General features: G+C 32.2%; 1 protein-coding gene across 1 annotated transcript; it reads right to left on the bottom strand.

Annotated features, from left to right (window-relative positions):
• Positions 1 to 3,882: 3,882 nt before the first annotated feature.
• Positions 3,883 to 6,261, bottom strand: LOC145158007 (uncharacterized). The gene is made up of 3 exons (XM_079076972.1): positions 5,427 to 6,261; positions 5,036 to 5,202; positions 3,883 to 4,731 (listed from the first exon to the last, which is right to left on the bottom strand). The coding sequence occupies exons 1-3, from the start codon at positions 6,259 to 6,261 to the stop codon at positions 3,883 to 3,885; spliced, it is 1,851 nt and encodes a 616-aa protein (XP_078933098.1).
• Between the last annotated feature and the right edge of the window lie 5,367 nt (positions 6,262 to 11,628).

Raw genomic sequence — 11,628 nt, 5'->3', positions numbered from 1 at the left:
CGAGTTTTCCCAACTTAACACATTCAGTCCTTTTTATCGAGTCTAATCCTTTAAGATGTAGATCTGTTACCCAAGAGCTGGAAACCCACATAAAGTTGCCAATTTTACGTTCATGCATGCCACAAAGAGGCTCTAGCACTCAAGAAAGGCTTAATAAAGAACTTAATGCATGAATGAGGCCTAGAACCTAATAAAGCTTGCAACTTTAAGCCAAATAAGGCCACATAATGGCCAACTCGTCGAGTGCACCTACCAACTCGTCGAGTTTCTACAGTATATAGAAAGTCGGGAAAACCCTAGCAAACTCACCGAGTTTTCCCAACTTAACACATTCAGTCCTTTTTATCGAGTCTAATGCTTTAAGATGTAGATCTGTTACCCAAGAGCTGGAAACCCACGTAAAGTTGCCAATTTTACGTTCATGCATGCCACAAAGAGGCTCTAGCACTCAAGAAAGGCTTAATAAAGAACTTAATGCATGAATGAGGCCTAGAACCTAATAAAGCTTACAACTCTAAGCCAAATAAGGCCACATAATGGCCAAATTTAAAGTGACAATCCAAGAAATGCTCAACCCCATGAAAAATCCGAAAATGAGCCAAATACCACAATAAAACTTTTAATGAAGAGATCTAAGAAATAAGGTAGCAATGTGTCAACTTTATACCTCAAAAAGACTGCAACACGTGAAGAGGTTCTGGATCTATAGCCTTCCCTTCAATCTAGACACCTCAAACTTCAAGCTCCTTTAAGAGAAAACCAAAAATCAACTCTTTGTGCTCATACACTCAACTTTGGAAGATGATGCACGAAAATTAGGGTTCCTGGACAGAGGAGGCTGGTAAGGAGGCCAGCCAAGGGGCTTAAGGCCTTTAAATAGGGTGCAAAACCCTAAAAATTAGAGTTCCATAATCAGCTGCCAACTCGTCGATTTGAGGCACCTTGACTCGTCGAGTTGGTCCATTAATATCCGCGGTCAATATTACCTCAACACGAAGAGTTGAGGCCTTCCAACTCGTCGAGTTGCCAAGGAAAAACATGATTAAAGATTTAAATTTTCATACCTGAGGGTTAGGATGTTACAGTTACAACCACAAAGTCATTAACACGTTACACGCTCTTGAACAATGTATTTAAATGACTTGATGTCATCCATAGGTATAGAAAAAAAAATTATGTTATTTCTAAGGAACCTCAAATATTATTTAGAAAATTACATGGATAATTGGGCAATTGTCATTGACTTCAAAGTAGAAATCACTTGGAGATTCATAATTCTTAAGGAAAGCACCTGCAAATATCAGAAAATATTCACTGTCATGTTACACAACATTTACTTTTTTTGGAGAAAGATAAATGAAAAAGAATGAAGTGTTTAAAACTCACAAGTGTAGATGAACCAAGACTTTTAGAGGCCCACAAATAACTTCAAGATGTTTATAGCCTTTTCATTTAGCTGTCAAATCCAATCTGCATGACTAATTTACCATTTTGTTTAGAAATTATGCTAAATGAAAAATGACTCCTTATTTTATATAAATAATGATACATATGCAATTATATTTTATCAAAACATGATAAGTAACTTAAATTCAACACAAAAAATTTAAAAGAGCCAAGAGGAGAGAAAAATTGGCATTTGCCCCCAGCAGAATGTCCAAAAAGGTCAATTTGCCACCCAATTATTGGTGTTACAATGAACTGTTATTTTATAAATTTATGTTCAAGTGTAATTTGAGATATCAAGTCAATATAATGATTTCACATAAAATGTACAACCAAACATATAATTAGACATTTCACTTCTTCCATAGATGCTTGATGATTTCTTTTGTCCTTTAATTGGCAGACAACATTGCATTTCCTTACAATTGTTTCCTAAAATAAAAAGAGACAGTTGCAAATTAGTAAGTGCATGATGTGAAAAGAAGGGCATATGTATTCAAAAATGATTCTGATTATGAAGTCATTAACATTAAAGAGGCCTTTACCTTAACCCAAGAATAATTCATTGTTAAATTTATATGAGCATAGGTGCCTCTTAACTAGCATTGCACATTCCATTCATGGGATGAAAATACCACGAATTTCACTTTCTTCTAAAGGCGTGGTGTATCATATATCTCAATAAGTTTACCAGTGGCTATGTGTATTGGCAGATTGGAAGTATTAGCATCCACTTTGTCTTTGTCAACCACTTTTTTAAAGTACAAACAAAATAAAATCTTTATAGAAGATACACCTATTAAAGAAGCTCTACTTTTTTACAAACTAGATAAAACTTCTATGGTGAAATTTGAATATCATAATAAATGAAAAGAATTTTTGTTGGATACAAAAGGTGTCGTGGAAATTTTAGGATTATGACTATTGTATACTATTTCCTCATAAAAACACCAACTTATACTTGGTAAAAGTTGTGCACTTAAATCTATGAACAATACCACTTTTTAAGTTTGAATGTTGGTCATACTTAGTCATAAACCAAGGTCATAAACACCTTTAAAATATATTAATAAACTACCAAATTAAATTACACTACTAGATCAAATAGAATTTGAATTAAAAGCAACTACAGAGATGGTGAATATAACTAACACAACATCAAAATTATTGAATTCATGAAAAAATTTAAGTAACAACATAAACGTCCATAAGTAAAGCAAATATTTTCCATTAAAAATGAGCTTGAAATCTCAAGATACCTGAAATTCCAAAGGCAGTGATCTAGTAATCCTAAAAGATTATTAGTTATGTTATTCTCTACCGTTTCATATTCTCTGCATTCTACACAACTTAAAAATCAAAAACATTACAAAGAAGACAAAAAAAAATGAGCAACTTATACACCTATGGTTTGCTTGCAAAAAATTAAAGTATGGTTCATAACCATCAAAACACAATTGAACTAGGGTTCATCAACACAAAACTAATAAAACCCCGGCTTACCAAAGATGTCAAATAACATAAACAGGAAACACTAAACTAATAAAATCCCAGCTTACCAAAGATGTCAAAGAACATAAGGAACAAAAAATCAATAGTTTTTATGGGAGTTGGTTAAGAACAACTATATAAATCCCTAGAATCTATGGATGCTGATTGATGTAACTTTAAGCTAAAAATTTGGTTTTATTTGAAATATGAATTTGAATGACCAAGAAACGTAATATTCGTTTTCTACAATTGTAGGAAAATTATTTGTGCGGGCTTAAAAAAGTGCCACGTGGCATTTAATAGGCTTAGAAGAATGACAAGTGGCATTTTTATGAGTCTTTTATTAGATAGGTAGATAGGTAGATTATAAGATATATAGATTCGATGATTAAATGATATATAAATGACAAAATGGTCAAACTAAAAGCGATAAATATGGAATGACCAATTTTAGAGATTCTTTCAAGGATTTTAATCATGTAATTAATGTTCATGTCAATCTATTACAATTCAAACGAAACTCAAATTAAATTTAATATTCTTCAATATGTATCGCAACAAAATTTAACATTATTCAACATGTATTCCTACAAAATTTAGTACGTATATTCTTCAACATATATTCAACCGAAACTCAACATTTTAGAACATGTATTCAAACGAATTCAATATTCTTTAACATGTTTTTTTTTGAACAGCCACATATTATAAAAAGAAAACTAGCAAAAGCTAGTGAACAAAAACCAATTACAAAGAGTCATATAAAAGGGGATTTCGCAACCACTAGGTCCAAGATATATTACTTTTGCTATTTCTACTAGAGAACCAATTGAAAGAATGAATGACAATGCTTTCAAAATATGATTTTTCCGCATGTTGTACGTCTTGAACACTTCACTATTCCTGTAAGCCCAAATAACCCAGATCGTGGTATTGATAATAACTTCAAGCTTTCGTTTTTTTTTTCAGACTTGAAGGGATGACATCCATCCAATCAAATATCTCAGCAACATTTGCAAACAAAGGAAAAGGGAGATCAAGCCACTTAAACACTTTATTCCAAATTTCCTTTGTCACGTCACAATTGACAAACACATGACTACAGACTTCTATCTGAGTAGAGCATAAAGGACAAAGCACCGAGATCATGTCAACACCCCTGCAAGCCAAATTATAACGACTGGGAAGTCTATCAAGAATAGTTCTCCAAAGATGAATATTAACTTTGATAGGCACTAGCCTACACCATCTCGTCTGAATCATGCCTTCCTGCAACAAAATCGAATCAATATATTTTCTAGTGTTATTAACAGTAAAGCCTTCATCTGGATCAACACCCCACTCCCAACTATCTGCATGATCGACGCACGTAACATGAGAAAGAACTCTGGTCAAGGCCGAGAACTGAGAGGTCGTGCTTCCACTATCACGTAATTGACGACTCCATCTCCAAAGCCAACCACTTGCATTCCATCTATCTGCCACCGAACAATCTTTCTCCTCTTCCAATGCAAAAAGTCTAGGAAAATGAGAAGAAAGCCTCACATTATCAATCCAAATGTCCTTCCAAAAACGAGTATTTCTTCCATTACCAACTTTTCTAGTAAAAAAAGAGTGTGGAATAATATTAAGAGAATCGAGCTTATCATAAAGCTTCACGAGATTAGACCAAACCCCCCCCCCCCCTCCTCTTGCTTTTGAAGAAGACTCACCCAACCCACCATGCATTCCATGAATGTTATGGATCACCTTAACCCAAAGTGCGTGGTTTTCATTGTAGAAACGCCATCTCCACTTTAAAAGCAAAGCCAAATTAAAAGCTTTTAAACTGCCGATATCCAGTCCACCTTTATCCTTAGAATTTAACACTTGGTTCCATTTAACCCAATAGATCTTTCTCTCCATACTACTACCACCTCAAAAAAAATCGAGAACGTAAAGACTCAAGATAAGAATTCACAAAATCCGGCATTTTAAATACAGACATGTAATAAATCCCAATGCTATTAAGGATAGACTTTATTAATGTAAGCCTACCACCCACAGAAATCAAGTTCACCTTCCAACTTGACAAACACTTATCAAATTTTTGAATGACCTTATTCCAATTATAAACACGATTCATGTTTGCACCTACCGGTAACCCAAGGTAAGAAAAGGGTAGACTTGCAGGCGCACATCCGGTGATAACAACCATCTCTTCCACTTGTTGAAAAGAAACACCAATACCAAGAAGGTTAGATTTCTGGAGATTCAATTTAAGACCTGACACCAAATAAAAACAATTGAGAATAGTAACCAGATTTGCAATATTTTGTTCATCCCACTCTCCCAAAAACAATGCGTCATCAGCATAGAAAAGATGAGACACAACAAAACCTCCGTCTCCAATCAATGCTCCCCGAAAAACACCTTGGTTCACAACATCGTCTATCGCTACATGCAGACCTTCCATGACGAGAATAAAAAGGAAGGGGATAAAGGGTCACCTTGACGAAGGCCTCTCTGAGGAGAGAACTCCTTTGTGGGGCTTCCATTGATAAGAATTGAAGTACGAGACGACACCAAACAAGCTTTAATCCATTGAATCCATTTATGATCAAACCCCATGAAAGACATAATTTGATATAAATACTCCCAACTCACTGAGTCGTATGCCTTATCAAAATCCACTTTAAGGATCATTAAGTTCTTCTTTTTTCTTTTATACCACTGAATAATCTCGTTCACCATCAATGGACCATCAAGGATTTGTCTGCCTTTAACAAAAGCAGACTGCACAGGATTCACAAGATCATCAATCACCAGTGTCAATCTATTTGCAAGAAGCTTTGCAATAATTTTGTATTGCACACCAATTAAACTGATCGGTCTATAATCATTGCAGTTCAAAGGACTATCTCTTTTTGGGATTAAAATGAGAAAAGATGAGTTGCATCCATTTGGGATCATGCTCGTGTCAAAGAATTCATCAACAAAATTACAGATATCTGTCTTCATGAGATCCCAAAACTTTTTTATAAAACGGAAAGAAAAACCATCGGGACCAGGAGCCTTATGACTACCACATGACCAGATAGCAACGCGAATTTCATCTTTAGTAAACCTCGCAACCAACATCTCCTTAAAGCCCGAGGAGAGTTGTCTGATCCGAGAGTTTGGGTGAGGGGAAAAAACACCCGAAAAAACTTTTGATTTTTCTTTATAGAACCGTAAAAATTGATTCTTGACATTAACAGGATCAACAACCCAAGAATCAACAACCCAAGAACCGTCAACCAGTAAGCCCGAAATAGCCAACTTTCTTCTTTTTCTTTTAAGCATGCTATGAAAAAAGTTTGAATTCTCATCTCCGTCTACACCCCATTTTTTTCTTTAATTTTTGAGCCGCATCCAATCCTTCAATCTTTTTTAAATCCGTTAATTGTTTTAGCACATCAATTCTCGTTGAGGCAATATTTCCATCATGTCTACCCCCATCCAGCAGTGAGTCAATATCATCTAGTTTTGACAATAGATTTTTTTCAAACCATTGTTTTTAATAATTACCCCCTTATGCCAATTTGAAGATCAATTTAAATCGGTGTTTTTTTTTCAAAACTAATCTAATATGAATATTAAAATCATTTCCGTAATTATAAAGGATAAGAATAATGTATAAATCTAATTAGATTAAATAAAGACTCATTTTTCATTTTAATTGTTTTTATCTGAGAAATGACTTTTTCTTTTCCGAACAAAATTTTCTATTAACATATTAAGTTGTCATATTAAAAAAAAATCGGATATTGCAATGCATATGTGCATGTATCTGTACATGTACACGTTTGTAAAACATATGTGTGTACGCCAAGAAAAATAAAAGAATAAAACAAAATATACGTGTACCATATAGATATGCTATTTTTGATGTTTTGATTAAAAGTTTTATTCTAAAAAAAAAATATTATGGTCACACTTTTTTATAATTTGATATATTATATATGGTCTGATATAAATTCTTGCAATTAGTCTTAAAAGCTCTATTTGTTTTATGCAATTACTAGACATATTCGTTGTGGATGTAATTTATATAGTTAAAATTTTGACAAATTTTTACATTAAATATGAAATAATAATTTGTAAAATAAGTTGGTATATAAAGTTGTAATTATTTTACGAAACAATATGAATAAACATAAATATAATTATTGATTGACAAAACTGCACAAATGGTCCATGTGGTTAGCTGAAAATTGTCACTTTGGTCCAAAAAAGTTTGGACTAGCACCAGAAGTCCAAACTTTTCATTTTGTTGCGAGTTTAGTCCAATTTTTTTGAAACTTTTTATAATGACGAAATTACCCCTTATTATTTTATTTTATATTTTTCTTTTATTACAACATTTAAAAAAACAATTAAAAATAAACACAAAAATAACTCTCTCTACCTTTCTCTCTCTCTCTCTCTCTCTCTCTCTCTCTCTCTCCCACAAAACCCATCTTGATCATTATGATTTTCAGAAAAAATGTAACATCACCACCACCATATGATGAAGATTTGAACTAGATTCATATTCTCTCTATCTCTCTCTTCCTGATTCATACACATACAAACAAGGCTGGACAAGATGAATATTTAGGAACCAGATGAAGATGAAGAAATCAAGAGAAATATGAAGATGAAGATCTTGTGTTCATCTCATAGCTAATACACAAATGCAAGAATTCAGGGGAAAGAAATTGATTTCTTTCCTTGAAACACGAACAGACATATACATTCCAGAAATCGATACCGTGCCTTCAAATCTGGTTTCGGCTTCAGATCTCGATTGTAGAGATGAATTTTGATTAGGGTTAGAGATAGATTTGACGACATCACCGTTTGAAACCCTAGTGTTCGTCAGAATGGCGGCGGCTGTTGATTGCTAGAGTTTTCAGCAATTGATTTCTAGGCGGTGATGACTGATTGCTAATCCAGATCTTGAACAAAAACCCTAATCGACAGCTTGAAGCAGAAAACGAAAACGGGGAAGGAAGCGACATTAGGTTTCGACTGAGGATCAGAAGATCTTTTTGTCGATTATGTGTCATTTTCAGATCGGGGGATTTCTTTGTCTTCGCCTGAAAATCAAGGGTATTCAGATTAGAAGTTACTAGGAGACTGGTGCCTGATGGTGGTGCTGGTGGTGTTCTTATATTTTGGTGGTTGTCTTTTCTAGTGAAGACGAACACCCTTTCATCCGTTTCTCCCCTCTACTGAAATCAAAGACCTAAGTATACACCCTTTTATTATGCTTAAACCGAAGTCCAATTTTGAGAAGTTCATTCAAAACATTGATTATCTTCAGAAATCAACAGCCCTTTCATTCATCCATTCATACAAGATCTGGAGAGAGAGAGAGAGAGAGAGAGAGAGAGAGAGAGATTTTCTATTATAAAAATTTATAAAAATAAAATATAAAGGAAAATTTTTCCTTTTTATTTTTCTTTTAATTAGAAAAGCATTTAAATAAATTAAAAATAATGAAAAAGAAAAAAGTAAGGGTAAAATCGTCATTATAAAAAAAGTTCAAAGCAAAATGGACCAAACTCGCAACAAAATGAAAAGTTTGGACTTCTGGTGCTATTCCAAACTTTTTTGGACCAAAGTGGCAATTTTCAGCTAACCACAGGGACCATTTGTGCAGTTTTGTCTTATTGATTTAGTGTTAATTTTAACTATTGTTATAATTAATTAATTTAAAAATTGTTTGTTTGGCCATCTTTTAATTTTAATCATGACGATTATTTAGAATAAACGATGATTTTTATATTAACGTTATATAATTTATAATTGTATGTTACTATGAATAATTATTATTGTTAATTAATTTCAAAACCATTAATAATAATAATAATAATAATAATAATAATAATAGATGACGTTTAAAACCAATTATTATTATTATTTTTACTAAAAAATTATAGATAAAGAAAAAAGATTTTTTACTTTTTTTTGAACGGCTGGTTAGTGTTACATTAGTGAACTATTTAGAATCATTACAAATTTTTTTTTGAAAAGTCACGATATTTTAAAAAAATGTAACTATCTAATAAATATAAAAAAATTAGAAGTAAATTATTAAATTTTGAACTTTCTTTTTTTATCTACTTGTTAATTTAATTGTGTCGGATTTATTATCTTTCATTTACCTTTTGACTTATAATAAAAAATAACATAATATTTGTAACGTCTGCAGATTCAGACAAGTCAAGTAAAATAAAATAAACGATAAAAACAAAATTTTGATAGAAGATTATTTATGATAAATAACCTTTATTAAAGTTATAGTATATGTGACAAAAATTTCTGTACAAATAAGAAACTCTGAAATCCAACTTCATATTAAGAAGTTATGCTTCTTCGAAGTTTCACGATTAAACCGACACGGCTATGCGCATCGTAAAAAGTGAGTTTTAGGTAGATCGCTTATTAGCCTAAGTAATCTAAACTAAAGATGTGGTAATCGTAAAACCGAGAGCGTGCATATAGAGAACGCATAAATTTGATTTCTTGAGAGGAGGTTATGATTTTTCGAAGTTTCAGCGTAATTATATAGTTTAGAAACCGAAATTGAAATTGGACGATTGTTAGGAAAATCAATTTAAACGAGAGTTTAAGATCTCGTCAATACCTATCCGTCAATATAAAGACAGTTGAGAACGAATAATGTATGAAAAAGTTATGATTTTTATACGTACTTTAACAGTCTAAACCTGTTAAAAATATAATTATAAAAATAAAGTGAGAATTTGCCAATGGAGTCTAAACGAAAGTTGTAGGTCTCGTCGATAGCTATGTGTGGATATAAAGAACATTAAAAATGGAGTTCGTATGAAAAAGTTAAGAATTTTTGAAATTTACCGGAATGTGTCACGCGCAAAAAAGGCGCGGCGCGCAGACTTCTAAAAGCCGCCACACAACACCACACAGAAAGGGACACGTGTCGCACACAGGAGAGCCGACCAATCCAGGCCGCGACACGCACATCCGATTTTGGCACTCTAAATACTTCAGCCCTCTCATTCCAATCCCACACCTTCTCAACTCATTCTCTTGAGTTCCTCATCTTTTGTCCAATTTTCCCTTAGTTTCTAAGATTCCAGCGAAGCTCTAATGTCCTTGAGTGCCCGACATTAGTAGCTATCAAGCCAGAGTTCTGTCAGTGCATTTTCCAGACTTTTGTTTTTGAATAACTAAACTGAAAATATATCTTCTAAAATTAAGTTTTTTGGTTAGCAAAAGATTGAATAACATTTAATTGATATGAAAGATTGTTTATTTAATATTTTATTTTTAAAATTTACCAACAATTAAAACATATATAAGAAATATATAATAAAAATATTATATTTATACGACAACAATAAAATTATTAGCTCAAGTATTGAGTAGAAATTTGAAGAGTTTGCGAGTTTCAAGCATATGATGCAGGTAACAAAAATATAACGAAAACTACAAAGTCACTCGACAAATATGACTTATATTTTCCTCATCAACAATGATTATATGATCGTTTTAATTTATAAAAAATAAAGAAACTATTAAGTTAGTATATTGATATATAACAAACGTACCAATTAAAAACTTTAGCATTGTAACATGGCTTGAAACATGATAAAAAAAAACTTCAAACCAACATAAAAATCTTTAAATTTTTGTATTATTCTTTATATACAGTTTGTATTTTTGACTTATTCAAATGAGTTGTTTATTTAATACTAGGTTACAACCCGTGGAAACCACGGGTAAAAAATTTAAAAACAAATTTATATTATTAATAAGAGTTAAGTTTGTAATTAAAAATATATATATCAAATAAAATTTTATATTTCAATATATACGATTAAGAAATACATATAATTTAACATTGATAATTAATGTAGAAATATATTACTCATAAAATCATTTGAAAAAAAAAAATAATAATCCCAGCAGAAGGAATTTTTTTTTAATCACCCTCTCGAATCTTCACCCCCTTCTTTTAATCCTCTCCTTCCCAACAGAAGCAACTGCACCTCCATCACTCTGTACGACACTTGAATTCCTCATTTACTTCAATCTTCTCAAATCTGATTTTGCTTATCTCGAAAATATAGAGAGAAAGTATTTGCGTAAATCACCATCGCCGATGAAGATAATGCCTTAATTTGGTGGTTTTTATCACTGTCGGTGCTTTCCAAATCGCCATTACTGGCGCTGAAGATCCATACGGTATCAAACAATGGAATGTCACATATGGCAATATCTATCCACTTGGTGTTCGTCAACAGGTCGATATATATCCAATCAGTCAATAACTTTACTCATATCAACATTTTTTACGTTTGATTTCTCAGTTTTGTGTTTAAAAAAAAAACTTACTAAAAGTTTCATCTTAATAGCAACATTTTTTATATACTTACACAATAAAGTTGTTACTTATAAGTATTGTATTACTTTAATAATTGGTTGGTGTTCAAAAATTTATATTAATTTTTTTTAACAAACCCGTGTAATACACGGGTCTTACACGTAGTATTGGTAATAAAACTCTTTAAATATATATTTGATTGTTTCTCTTACACCATCAATAGACACACATATCCCATGGAACTACATGATACGACACAAGGTTTATAAAGTTATATTCTATAAGGTTGGTGAGGGCATTTTCGTCCTTTCCACATA

This window comes from Lactuca virosa, chromosome 2 (genome assembly GCF_052849685.1).
Source record: "Lactuca virosa cultivar CGN04683 chromosome 2, Lactuca_virosa_CGN04683_v6, whole genome shotgun sequence".
Taxonomy (NCBI): Eukaryota; Viridiplantae; Streptophyta; class Magnoliopsida; order Asterales; family Asteraceae; genus Lactuca; species Lactuca virosa.
Note: the sequence above shows the minus strand (reverse complement) of the source record. Positions and strands in the feature narration are given on the sequence as shown.